At 44.5% G+C, this 14,154-nt stretch overlaps 1 protein-coding gene across 6 annotated transcripts in view; it reads right to left on the reverse strand.

Annotated features, from left to right (window-relative positions):
• Positions 1-3,099: 3,099 nt before the first annotated feature.
• The window catches only part of TACC2 (transforming acidic coiled-coil containing protein 2), a 209,638-nt gene continuing 198,583 nt past the window's right edge, over positions 3,100-14,154 (reverse strand). For all 6 annotated transcript variants that reach the window (XM_030202587.1, XM_030202588.1, XM_030202590.1 and 3 more), the window contains 4 exons: positions 8,064-8,224; positions 6,119-6,225; positions 5,514-5,634; positions 3,100-4,920 (listed from right to left, as the gene is read on the reverse strand). In XM_030202587.1, the coding sequence (XP_030058447.1) occupies positions 4,855-4,920; positions 5,514-5,634; positions 6,119-6,225; positions 8,064-8,224 (455 nt within the window). In that variant the 3' untranslated portion in view covers positions 3,100-4,854. The remainder of the gene's footprint in view (positions 4,921-5,513; positions 5,635-6,118; positions 6,226-8,063; positions 8,225-14,154) is intronic.

Raw genomic sequence — 14,154 nt, forward strand, 5'->3', positions numbered from 1 at the left:
ACAAGAATGGTATGGGATTTGCGTTCCAAGACGTATGAGCAAAGACTTACTGACCTGAACATGTGTACCCTGGAGGAAAGGAGGAACAGGGGTGATATGATACAGACGTTCAAATACTTGAAAGGTATTAATCCACAAAAAAATATTTTCCGGAAATGGGAAGGCGGTAAAACGAGAGGACATGAAATGAGATTGAAGGGGGGCAGACTCAAAAAAGATGTCAGGAACTATTTTTTCACGGAGAGGGTGGTGGATGCTTGGAATGCCCTTCGGCGGGAGGTGGTGGAGATGAAAACGGTAACGGAATTCAAACATGCGTGGGATATGCATAAAGGAATCCTGTGCAGTAGGAATGGATCCTCAGAAGCTTAGCCGAAATTGGGTGGCGGAGCAGGTGGGGGAAGAGAGGTTGGTAGTTGGGAGGCAAGGATAGCGGAGGGCAGACTTATACGGTCTGTCCAGAGCCAATGATGGAAGGCAGGACTGGTGGTTGGGAGGTGGGAAGTACTGCTGGGCAGACTTGTACGGTCTGTGCCCTGAATAAAGCAGGTACAAATCAAGGTAAGGTATACACATATGAGTTTATCTTGTTGGGCAGACTGGATGGACCATGCAGGTCTTTTTCTGCCGTCATCTACTATGTTACTATGTTATATACACTTACATTTAGATAAACAAAATATAGCTCTGGTCGTATCTCTAGACTTATCTTCTGCTTTCAATTTGGTCAATCATTCACTTTTATTCTCACAGCTTGCAACAGTAGGGATTATCAGGATCTGTTTTTTCTTGGTTTACTTCTTTTCTTTCAGGTTGTACCTATCAGGTGGTCACCCCCCCTCCTCCAGAGCCACCCCCGGCCCCTGACTTGTGGAGTTCCCCATGGTTCTGTCCTTTCACCTCTTCTCTTTAACATTTTCCTTAGCCCTCTTGCCACTCTTGTTCAACCTCAGGTATTTCTTCTCACTTCTATGTGGATGACATCTGATTGCTTTTTCTGACTAGTCCATATTCTCTTTCCATCCAATCATTGCAAGATTTCCTTTCTGCAGTTCAGAAATGGCTGATTATAAGATGGCTCTGAATAAGGAAAAAAACAAAACAGTAGCCTAGTCCATCTGCTGCCCTAAATCAGTTTGGGACTTCTATTATTCCAGTCCCTTCCTTCCGTTATTTCAGTGTTATTTTAGATTCTCATTTCACATTTTCTCCTCAGATATCTAATGTATGTAAAACTGGCTTTTTTATCCTTAGGCAGCTGCACTCAGTTAGGAAGTACTTTGATCACACATGTTTTATTCATTCATCTTGTCATTACTAATTTCTAGATTGGATTACTGCAATGTTATTTATTTAGGTTCTCCGTGTTACGTGCTCAAACGACTCCAGAAATCAAAATTCCGTTATTAGGCTACTTTGTCGTGCTATAAAATCGGATCATGTCTCCCCTTTATTCTAGAAATATCCCTGGCTTCCGATTGGTCAACAAATTATTCACAAACTGTTAACCCTTACCTTTAAAGCTTTTCGAATAGGTCTGCCGTAGTACTTATCAAAGCTTACTATTCCTTACTCACCCGTGTGTTTACTTCAGTGCTTCCCAAACCGAAACAAGCCATTCTTGAAACTACCAGGCACTGTGCATTTTGTTTTGCTGCTCCTTTCCATTGGAATTCCCTCCCTCGTGATATCAGAGCTAAATCCTCATTTAAGAAATTCAAGCCAGTTCTAACGACTTGGCTGTTTCACCAGGCCTTTAATACTTCATAGAATGTTTACTGCTGTAGGTTCAGTTTTCCCTTCCTTTTTTTTTTAACTATTTCTTACCTCCCTCCTCCTCGTAAATAGTTTATTTTCCCTCCCTCCCCCCCACTTGAATTCCTCTTCTTGTACTACCCTACCTCTGTACAATGAATGTGGATACTTCCCTATCAACATACTGTAGTTCTTTTTCTCATTTCTTACAGTTATTTTTATTGTACGCTGCCTAGATCTATCCGTTAGTTTAAGGCGGTATATTAAGGGTGCATAAAAATGAATAAATAAAATAAACATTAGCTTCTGCAAGGCGGGTACACAAACGGGCCTGCAGCACATAATGTGGAATAACGGCATTAGACACAGTAAGTAATGGTAAATGTATAGAATATAATCGCTGGGGATAGAACTTTACACAGCTGAGATTAAAATCGACAAGAGTTTCATGATCACGGTCTGTAAATCGTGCGATCTAGCATTATGACAGTCGCTCAACTGAGACCCAGCTGTTATGATAACCAATAAATAGGAAGGGATAACAGATTTTTTTTAAAACTTTTTATGTCAGCTGTAGGATTCAGTCACTTTATTTTGAATTATCTACTGTTCTCACTGGGGTCAATCAAAAAGTTCCTGCTCAGGTGACCAGCTATCTTTTGTTTGGACAACTCAATGTCTGGTCAATAAAGCTTAGTTTGGATTTCATTGATTTTTCCTCTTCTTATTTTCCATGTCCATTTGCTTGCAAGACGTCTTAATCTTGTTGATATTTTGTTCAACTTAAAACCATAAGAAAAAATCATTTTAAAAGGAGCTAGAGCTAGAAAGGTTCCAAGAACTTGGTTATCTTTTAACAAGATAATATTAAATAATGATGCTTATCAGTTTGAAGAAAACTAATTACACATCTTTGCTGTAAAGCTAACTGGCCAGCTTCTCACACTTAACTGGGTGAATAACCAGTTATCTTTTTTTAAAACATTTTATTGGAGCATCTGAACAACACAGCACCCTACGTTTCGGTTAACCAGTTATCATAACCAGATTTTCCACAGTTGAATATCAACCTCACTGTTTCATCAGCACAGAAGGAGCTCAATCACTGTGTTTCCAGGGAAGTGAAGGACCGCAGGACCTCCATTTCTGAAGATTTCAGAGGAAGGAGAGAAGGAGCGTCATCACTGGGGTCTCTCAGGAGGGGAGGGACAGAAGCAGCTGCATTGTGGGGGCTCCAGGGATGCGAATGACTGGAAGACATAGGATTTTGAGCCTGACTGGGGATCAGTGGAACAGAGTTTCATACATCCTGGTTTTAAATGGCCACATCAGTGCATTTCGATGTCAATAAATCATGTATTATTTAATAAAGATCCATTACAAAGACAGGACTAGTGAAAGTGGCTAAAACATTTATAAATTAATTTTCAATTGCCTAAAAATAACTGTATAATGACCTGTTAATGAAATTCACATCGTGTGTGGACTTGATGTTGGAAGATTAGGGTGTTTTGTGTGTGTTTGAAATCATATTTGTAACTTTATATTTTGGTGCATTAGTTAAAATTTACCCCAACTGTCTACACACCAGGAAACATTGTTCAGAGCCCAATAGTTCTTAGAATCCCTGGTTTCTCAGAGTGACAACTGGGAATATTCTTTCAGGGCTACTCATGATCTGGGGTACTGGAGTGGTTGGAGGCGTGAAGTCAGAATGAGGTGGAGGCTAAGATTTTGTATCAGACTTGGCAATAGGATATGACCAGCTACCCTGCTGAAAGTATTTCTCTGGCATAGGTGGTGAGACCATCACAAAATAAATACTCTTTGAAGGCATGCAATGTCTTTCGAGGACTAGACATTCTGATACATTCCAAAAGTATGATTTTCCCCCATTGGTGTTAAGTGGGACACCCCTCCTATCAGGGCAGGAAATAATAAGCCAATCTTCATGGGCAGCTCCCCCTCACCACTCCCTAGAAGAGCCACCTGGGATGTTGCTGCAATGATCTGGCATAAGTTCAATTTCTCACTACAGGAAGAGGAATTTTACCAGACCAAAGTCCAAGATCTCTGGATCTTACAGTCAGTCAGGATGCTCTGCATCCATTTGCAGTCACGCTCGCACTTCTGTTATTCTGTTTCAAGACTACTTATGAATTTTTCTTTCAGGTTCATTACTTATTACAAATAAACCATAAGACTGGAGGACGGTGAGGCCGGGCCTGTAGTGTCACTCGACAACAAGACAGTGGGCTACTGTGCTGGCCGGTCACCTCAACTTCCACTTTAAGTCAGAGGTGAAATGAGTTTGGTGGCCGCATCCTATCTTCCCAATTATTACTGTCCAGACTGCTGAGGATACCTGCCAGAGCAGGAAGTAAGCGACCAGCCAATGTCACACCTTTTCCAGGACACGCTGGTGCTCCTCCTGCATTCTGGGATACATGTAAATCACACTTGGCTTCCCACTCTTCCCATATCTAACACCAAGGCTTTGTCTTAGATTGGGTACATGAGACAGATACAGAGCACACAGTCTGCTCCTGTCCTTAAACAATCCGGCATTAAGGGAGGAGCAGAGATGAAGTGAGGGCGTTAGTGATGTCCAGGCAGTGCTCCACCATTCCCAAACTCTGGGATTTACCAAAAGAAGCAAGAGAAAACCATTTCTTGTATCCATCTTCCCACAAAAATGTTATATACAATAAAAGAATGTGATGGACAGCATGCATCGCTTTGTCTCTGCCTAGCCTGGGATACAGACAGTGTTTGCTTTGTCTTGGGTGCCAGGTCCCCATGCAGGTGACGGATTCAGCCTTCCAACAGGGCCAGGAACTAGCAGACAGAGCAGCGACCTCTCCAGAGTTGCAGAAAGCCACAGTCTCCCTGATTCACTTGTCAGGGAATTCAGCTCTGAACCCTACAGCCAGCGGGGTTGTAGATTTCTACAGCAGCTGTTTATCCACCACCCAGCCCTGCAAATGGAAAAGCCCAAAACCCACGAAGAAAACCCCCCTGTCCATGTGGATATCTGCAATCCATTACTGCAGCCTTATTGCACTGAAAACGTAATGTCCAAACACTCAGGTTCTCAGCTTAACTCCTTCCCATCTTGGCTATGAGTTCATCACAAATCTTTGTCAGCTCCTCAATCTCTTTGTTCTAGGGGAGAAGAGAAAAAAGTGATTTACAGACCTAAAAGCTGCATCCCACACCTCCCCCCCTCCACCCCACCACAACAGCACTATGTACAACCTATCTTCCCCCCCCCCCCCCCCACAACAGCACCATGCACACCCTATCCTGCACCCCCCCTCAAGAAAAGAACTCCATGCACACCCTATCTTCCACCCACCCCCACCCATCCACCAGAGTACCATGTACACTACTCTAGAACAGGGGTCTCAACCCAGTCTTTGGGTCACAACCAGCCAGTCAGGTTTTCAGGATATTGATAATGAATATGCAGGAGATAAATTTGCATGCACTACCTCCATTGTATGCAAATCTATCTCATGCCTATTCATTGTGTATCCTGAAAATGTGACCTGCTGGATGTGTCCTCAGGTCTGGATTGAGAACCCTGCTCTAGAAAACACCCAATGCATAGAGAAGCACTCCCTCTTCCCCTTGCAGGAGCAACACCCATCAAACACAGGATTCACCCTCGCACATTGCTAAACCCCCACAGGAGTGAAATGTAGTAGGACGTTTTGGGTTAAAGTCTGGGGCAGCCAGAGGTTCTGGAGATTTACCTTCTGTTCTAGTGTTCTTTCCAAAGCAGCCACCTTCAGCTGTTCCTTCCGTAGACTGGCCTGATAAGCCACCTGTTCCTGCTCAGACTTGGTGCGAACCTGTGCGATCTCAGCATTAGCTCTACAATGACACAGAGGACACTCAAGGGAGTCAAAATGGACAGCAGCCAGGATCCGGCACAGCAGACATCAACCTGAATTCCTACAGCTCTAAGGACTGACCCACCACTGAGGAGAGGACACAACCCGCTCCATTAGAGAATCAAGAACTGCTGACCTCCACCCAGAAACACATATTACACCCCATTCCCTTAGAGAATCAAGGATTGACCCCCCATCCAGAAACAAATACTACACTTGATCCCTTAGAGAACCAAGGACTGACCCCTGCCCAGGAGCACCCAACACTCCCAGTCCATTGTGGAGGGAAGAGGCCAAAAGATGCATTCATCACGTCATACACCCAAAGCTCCATTCCTCCCTCTGTTCAAGTACATGTGCCCTGCCCCCACCCACCCTGGCATGTTCACATGTCACCCTTCCTTTGCACCCACACTATGTGGCTCTCCTCATGTGCCCCCTCATAAAATACAGCAAGTACTCACCTGTCCAGTTTTTCCTCAGCATGGACCTTTAGTGCGTGGTACCTCTGTTCCTCTTTCTTGACCCGGGCTAAATACTCCTGAGCACATTTCTTTAGCACATCCTCATTCTAACACACAAAGGGTTAAAGAGCATCATTGACACCAAATAAGATTGTCTATACGCTAAACACGCAATGAGAGCACAAAAAACGGCAGCCTCACAAAACTAGTAACGTGGAGGGGCATTTTCGAAAGGGACGTCCAAGTTGCGATTTGGACGTCCTTGCAAAATGACAAAATCCAGGGGCGGGGAAACCCGTATTTTCAAAACAAGATGGACGTCCATCTTTCGTTTCAAAAATGCCGTCTGAGACGTCCAAATCCTTAAATTTGGACGTCCCTAGAATTGGATGTCCCTAGACATGGACGTTTCTGACTTTCGGCGATTTTGTAAAAAAAAAAAGCCAAATGCAAACCATTTGGGCATGGGAGGAGCCAGCATTTGTAGTGCACCGGTCACCCTGACATGCCAGGACAGCAACCGGGCACCCTAGGGGGCACTGCAGTGGACTTCAGAAATGCTCCCAGGAACATAGCTCCCTTGTGTGCTGAGCCCCCCAAAACCCACTACCCACAACTGTACACCACTACCATAGCCCTTACGGGTGAAGGGGGCACCTATATATGGGTACAGTGGATTTGTGGTGGGTTTTGGAAAGCTTGCTGTTTCTGCCACAAATATAACAGGTAGGGGGGTATGGGCCTGGGTCCGCCTGTCTGAAGTGCACTGCAGTACCCACTAAAACTGCTCCAGGGACCTGCATGTGCTGTCATGAACCTGAATAGGACATCTAGGGCTGGCATAGAGGCTGGCACTACATATTTTGAAAGATGTTTTTGAGAGTGGGAGGGGGTTAGTGACCACTGAGGGAGTAACGGGAGGTCATCCCCGATTCTCTCTGGTGGTCATCTGGTCATTTCGGGCACTTTTTTGTGCCTTATTCGTAAGATAAACAGGTCCGGGTGAAGGGGCATCCTTGTTTTTTTCGGTTATGGGTCAAAGACGTCCAAGTGTTAGGCACGCCCAAGTCCCACCTTTGCTACGCCTCCGACACGCCCCCTTGAACTCTGGACGTCCTTGCGAGGGACTGCAGTTGAAGACATCCAAAATCGGGTTTCGATTATATCGATTTGGACGTCCCTGGGAGAAGGACGTCCATCTTCCAATTTATGTTGAAAGATGGATGTCCTTGTCTTTCGAAAATGAGCCCAACAGTAACATAGCAGGTGACGGCAGATAAAGACCTGAACGGTCCATCCAGTCTGCCCAATGGGATAAACTCATAGCATGTGTTGCAATATAAATATATATTCTTGATCTTTATGTGTTCTTGCCATTTTCAGGGAACAGGCCATAGAAGTCTGTCTGGTACTGGACTTAATCCCCAACTACTGGAAATGCCATTGAAGCTCCACTCCAGTCCATCCAGATCTGTCTAGCCATAATTGGGGCCCAGATATCTGCCCAATTACTGGAGTTTCCATCTAAGCACTGCTTAGGAAAAGGAGGAGTTAGTTGTTACTTAGGATGGGCAGAGTGGATGGGTCATTTGGCCTTTATCTGTCATCATCTTTTTATGCTACATTTTGTTTTGTGTCCATTCTCTTTTCCATATAGGAATCCTTTGTCTAGAGCACTCACAACTCCTGTTGAGATCTCCTCTGTGATTTCAGAGAGTGGGGAACTCAGCCCCCTTGAGATGTCTAGACACAGGATGCTGTCCCTATTTAGTAGGAGACTGTGCTGCAAGAGTCCTGAGAGATGAGGGTAGGGGACTTGGAGATAATGTACTTCACATCCCTGGAGTCCCTGAAAGCTTCCAGACAGTCATGTCCAGCAGCAACGGTACATTGCTCTGGGGCCTGGATCAGAAAGGGTAGAAGGCAGTTGATAGTTGGTTCTTACTTTTCGGAATCCTTCAAGGACCTCTTTCATCTTCTCGTATCTCCTGAAGAGGTCTGCTAATGATTTCTCCACAGAGTTGAGGTCAGACAGGGCCTGTTCCTTCTCCATGATCAGCTGCTGCACTGTGTGGTGTGAGGCAGACTTATCTCGATGTTCATCTTCTGAAGGAAGACAACAGACAGAACCCTGCAGTCACTTCTGAAGACTACGTAGGAGAACACACACACTTACATCCCAGCAAGGGACACACGAGGGTTTCACAGTCTCTCGAGGAGCCCAGGTTTGACCTTGGCAGCCTAAAGGTTCCCAGAGCTGAGCAAGAAGGGGATCCCTTCCTATGTCAGCCACCCCTGCTTACTTCACCCAGTTACCCCAGCTACATTCGTACCTATCCAGAGTAGTTTTACAATTAACTGGCCCCTTCATTTCTAGGACTTTCTTCAGACCTTCCTATCCGTCAGCGAATGCATCCCCAGCCGCACCAGAAGGAACGCATGGGTGAGAACCAGCCCAAATCACAGCACACCCCAGTGACTATCAGAAGGGAAGGGAATGAGAAGACAGGAGACATGCCAGGATGGCAGTTTGGGTGTTCCAATGGCTGACCAGAGTGTCAGAAATCTGCACAACACAATGAGGCTGATTATGGAAAGGAAGGAGTTAAACACCACAGGCAATATGAGGAGGGGGAGGATGGGGAATGTGTCTGAAGCTGTACTTACCCGGATTGCCTGAAAGTGAAGAAGCAAAGCGCAAGAAGCCAAAGGAAGGAAAAGCAAAAGAGGTCATCAGGGAATGAGGTTCAGGAAGAAGACAATAAATTAATATAACAACCTACCAGAAAAGCAACCTAGAAAGGAAAGCACTGCAAAAGGCTAGGATCAGGCCCTGATATTCCCAGCAGAAGAAATTCCCAGTTCAGATCCAAATATTCCCAGCACTGTCCTGAGAGAAAGAAAAGGTTCCAAGAACAGGCCCTGATATTCCCAGCATTGTCCTGAAAGAATAATTCCCAGTTCAGATCCAAATATTCCCAGCATTGTCTTGAAAGAGAGATTGTGTGTGAGAGGAGAGTCCCGAGAAAGAGAACATCTCAGGAACAGATAGCAACATTCCCAGCACTGTCCTGAGAGAAATTACCAGAAGTATTGCCAGGAACTGAGTTCAAAAATGTGTGGCATAAACACTGAGGATCCCTATATAGCAAAAAGATTGGATCAAAGCAAAACGAATCTTATAGAGGGGTGTAACCTGCGCAAAGTCACAGGAACAAACAAATCCTAAAAAACAAAGGCACAGAGGAGGTAACCTGCATGTTCCGCACACAGCAGCAGGTACAACTTTAATCCCCTTGCTGGGTAGACTAGAGGATCATACAGGTCTTTAGCTGCCATGTGACATTATGTGGTTATCTTAGATTCTAACATTCCCAGCATTGTCTTCAGAGCAACAGGAATTGCCGGGAACAGATCCTAATATTCTCAGCTCTGTCCCGAGAGAGAAAAATTCTCAGAATAGATCCCGATCCATGTTGAGACAAAGCCAAAATAGATAAAGTCAATTGAAATCTTCCCTCACCAATCTGCTGCATTTCTTTGAAGAGGTGAATAAATGTGTGGATAAAGGTGAACCAATTAAAATTGGATTTTCAGAAGGCGTTTGACAAAGTACCTCATGAAAGACTCCAGAGGAAATTGGAGACTCATGGGATAGGAGGTAGTGTTCTATTGTGGATTAAAAACTGGTTAAAGGATAGAAAGCAGAGAGTAGGGTTAAATGATCAGTATTCTCAATGGAGAAGGGTAGTTAGTGGGGTTCCCCAGGGGTCTGTGCTGGGACCGCTGCTTTTTAACATATTTATAAATGGTCTTGAGATGGGAATAACTAGTGGGCTGATGCGCGTTGAGAAGCATTTTCGATAGGACGTCTAAGTCTGACTTTGGACGTTTTGCTCAAAACGTCCTGAATCCAAATACAAATATAGCCATTTTTGAAATAGGAAAACATCTATCTTTTTTTTTTTGTAAATTTTAATGACCACTTGCTACATATTTTTGCACTCTGTGCATTTTGGTCCATTTTAAAAAAAAAACAACAAAAAACAGTCCAAGTGAAAAATGAACAAAATCAAGCCATTGGGAATGTAGGAGGATCTACCATTCTTAACAGACATCCCAGCAGAGCAGTGGCGCCCCCTAGGGGACACTGTAGTGGACTTCACATAAAAGCTCCCAGATACACATCTCACCATTTCTCCCTTATATTGTACAGTGAGCCCTCCAAAACCCACCAAGTACCTACTGTACCCAACTATACACCATTACAATAGCCCTTATGGCAGTTGTGACCTATATGTGGTTACAGTATGTTTTTGATGGGTTTTAGAGGGCTCACAGTTCCACCACAAGCGTAACAGCGTGGATTATGGGCCTGAGTCCCATCTCCACAGTGCGCTGCACCGACCACTAGGCTACTCCAGGGACCTGCTTGCTGCTCAAATAGGCCTGGCTATAATATCTGAAACTGTCATAGAAACCGGCATGTACTGCTTCTTTTACATCTGTGGGAGGGGGTCACTAGGGGAGTAAAGGGGGTCATTCCTTTATTCCTCCAGTGGTCATCTGGTCATTTAGGGCACTTTTTTTGTGGCTTAGTTATTATTAAAAACAGGTCTATTTCAAAACGTCTTAGACTTTGTCCTGGATGTTTTTGTTTTGTTCCATTATGGCTGAAAAATGTTCAGGTCTTAGGAATGCCAAAATCCTGCCCCCCTTAACACGCCCCCTTGAGATGTGGACACACTGCAGGAAAAACTGCATAGAAAACATCCGGAAAATGAGTTTCAAAAATTCCAATTTAAACGTTTTGGAGGAGTGGCCTAGTGGTTACGGTGGTGGACTTTGGTCCTGAGGAACTGAGTTCGATTCCCACTTCAGGCACAGGCAGCTCCTTGTGACTCTGGGCAAGTCACTTAACCCTCCAGTGCCCCATGTAAGCCACATTGAGCCTGCCATGAGTGGGAAAGTGCAGGGTACAAATGTAACAAAAATAAAATAGATACTGTTGAAGATTCTACGTGGAATGTTGCTACTATTGGAGATTCTACATGGAATGTTGCTATTCCACTAGCAACATTCCATGTAGAAGGCTGCGCAGGCTTCTGTTTCTGTGAGTCTGACGTCCTGCACGTACGTGCAGGACGTCAGACTCACAGAAGCAGAAGCCTGCGCGGCCACATTGGTGATCTGCAAGGGCCAACTTCTACATGGAATGTTGCTAGTAGAATAGCAGCATTCCATGTAGAATCTCAAATAGTAGCAACAGAATCTGAAATAGTAGCAACATTCCATGTAGAATCTCCAATAGTAGCAACATTCCATGTAGAACCTCAAATAGTAGCAACAGTGGAGGAGTGGCCTAGTGGTTAGGGTGGTGGACTTTGGTCCTGGGGAACTGAGTTCAATTCCCACTTCAGGCACAGGCAGCTCCTTGTGACTCTGGGCAAGTCACTTAACCCTCCATTGCCCCATGTACAAATAAGTACCTGTATATAATATGTAAGCCACATTGAACCTGCTATGAGTGGGAAAGCGCGGGGTACAAATGTAATAAAAAAAATGTCCAAAATGCTTTATGCCACTTTTTAGACAGTTTTCTCTTTATTTATTTATTTCTGCATTTATACCCCACATTTTCCCACCTACTGGTAGGTTCAATGTGGCTTACATGTGTTAAGGGTAAATTGGTTACACTTTATGTTGAACAAGGGGTTTATAGTTGTCTTGCATGATGGGAGTCTAGTTCAGTTCTATCCATTGTCGTGTTCATGTACTGTTTTCCAGTGATCTGCTTGGTTTGGGTTGGGTCAGCGGGAAGGAATATTCTGACTAGATGAGCTTTCAGGTGTTTTCAGAAGGTTAGGTAATTGTCCATGAAGTTTAGGTCTTTCGGAAGTGTGTTCCAAAGGTTGGTGCACATGTATGAGAATCTGGAAGCACTGATTTGTATTTAATGCCTTTGGCATCTAGTGAAGTGGATGGTAAGGTTGGATCTCATGGACTTAGTTGTGTTACAGATTGGTAGATCTGTTAGGTTGGTCATGTAACCTGGTGAGAGGCCAAAGATTATTGTGTTGGCCATAGAGCAGATTTTGAAGGATATGCATGCTTTGGTAGCCAATGTAGTTTTTGGAGTAATGGTCTAGTGCTTTTGAATCAGTTTTTTCTGAAGATGAGTCTAGCAGCTGTATTTCGTGCTGTTTGTAATTTCTTTAGGATTTGGTCCTTGCATCCTGCATAGATTCCATTGAAGTCCGCATGTACAAGGACCGTTGATTGGATCATGATGTAGAATATATCTCTAGGGAAGTACTGTTTTATACGTTTAAGTTTCCACATTCTGTGGAACATTTTCTTTGTTGTATCGGCAGCCTGGTTGTTGATGGATAGGTCTTGGTCTATGGTGATTCCTAGAATTTTCAGTTTGTCTGAGATGGGGAGGGATGAGCTCAAGGCATTGATGGTTGTGAATAATTTAGTATTGTGTGGAGATGAGATTATCAGGCAGTGTGTTTTTTTCCCTATTCAGTTTTAGCTTCAAGGCTGATGCCCAGGATTCCATAGTTTTCATGTTGCTCGTGATTTTGGGAGTAATGTCTGATGGGTCATTTTTGAAAGGGATAAAGATTGCAATGTCGTCAGCATAGATGAAGGAACCTGGCTAGTGGAATCATCATTAAGTTGAAGAGTATAGGTGAGAGTGGTGAGCCCTGTGGATCTCTGCATTCCTCTTTCCTTGGTGGGGATTTCAGAGTTTGACTTTATTTGATATGTCCTGGTGGTCAAGAAACCCTTGAACTAGCTAAGTACCTTTCCTCCAATTCCTAATTTTTTGAGATTTGGTGGTCTACTATTGGGCTCATTTTCAAAAGAGGATGCCCATCTTTCTACATAAATCAGAAGATGGATGTCCTTCTTCCAGGGTCGTCCAAATCGGTATAATTGAAAGCCGATTTTGGACGTCCCCAACTGCTTTCTGTTGCAGGGACGGCCAAAATTCAAGGGAGCGTGTTGGAGGTGTACCGAAGGCGGGACTTAGGCGTGCCTAACACTTGGACTCTTTGACCCATAATCAAAAGAAACAAGGATGTCCCTGACGAACACTTGGACGACGTTACCTGGTCGTGCGTTTCTTACGACCAAGGCACAAAAAGGTGCCCGAAATGACCAGATGACCACTGGAGAGAATCGGGGATGACCTCTCATTCCTCCCCCAGTGGTCACTAACCCCCTCCCACCCTCAAAAAATATCTTTCAAAATATTGATTGCCAGTCTCCATGCCAACCTCAGATGTCATACTCAGGTCCCCCCCCACCTGTTACATTTGTGGAGGAAACAGCGAGCCCTCCAAAACCCACCACAAACCCACTGTACCCACATCTAGGTGCCCTCTTCACCCGTAAGGGCTATGGTAGTGGTGTACAGTTGTGGGTAGTGGGTTTTTTTTTGGGGGGGGGCTGGGGGGGTTGGGGGGCTCAGCTCACAAGGTAAGGGAGCTATGTTCCTGGGAGCATTTAATGAAGTCCACTGCAGTGCCCCCTAGGGTGCCCGGTTGGTGTCCTGGCATGTCAGGGGGACCAGTGCACTACAAATGCTGGCTCCTCCCATAACCAAATGGCTTGCATTTGGTCGTTTCTGAGATGGACGTCCTTGGTTTCGATTATCGCCAAAAATCAGAAATGACCAAGTCTAGGGACAACCAAATTTAAGGATTTGGATGTCCCTGACGGTATTTTCAAAACGAAAGATGGACGTCCATCTTGTTTCGAAAATACGGGTTTCCCCGCCCCTAGATCAGGACGTTTTGCGAGGACATCCAAATCAAAACATGGACGTCCCTTTCGAAAATGCCCCTCCACGTCAAATTGGAGTAGGAAAATTTGAAAATAGCTCCAAAGTTATTAAATCACAGGAGGATTGTGAAAAATTACAAGAGGACCTTATGACACTGGGAGATTGGGCATCCAAATGATAGATGAGGTTTATTGTGAGCAAGTGCAAAATGATGCTTGTGGGAAAGAGGAACCCAAAC

The sequence above is a fragment of the Microcaecilia unicolor genome, chromosome 5, assembly GCF_901765095.1.
Source record: "Microcaecilia unicolor chromosome 5, aMicUni1.1, whole genome shotgun sequence".
Taxonomy (NCBI): Eukaryota; Metazoa; Chordata; class Amphibia; order Gymnophiona; family Siphonopidae; genus Microcaecilia; species Microcaecilia unicolor.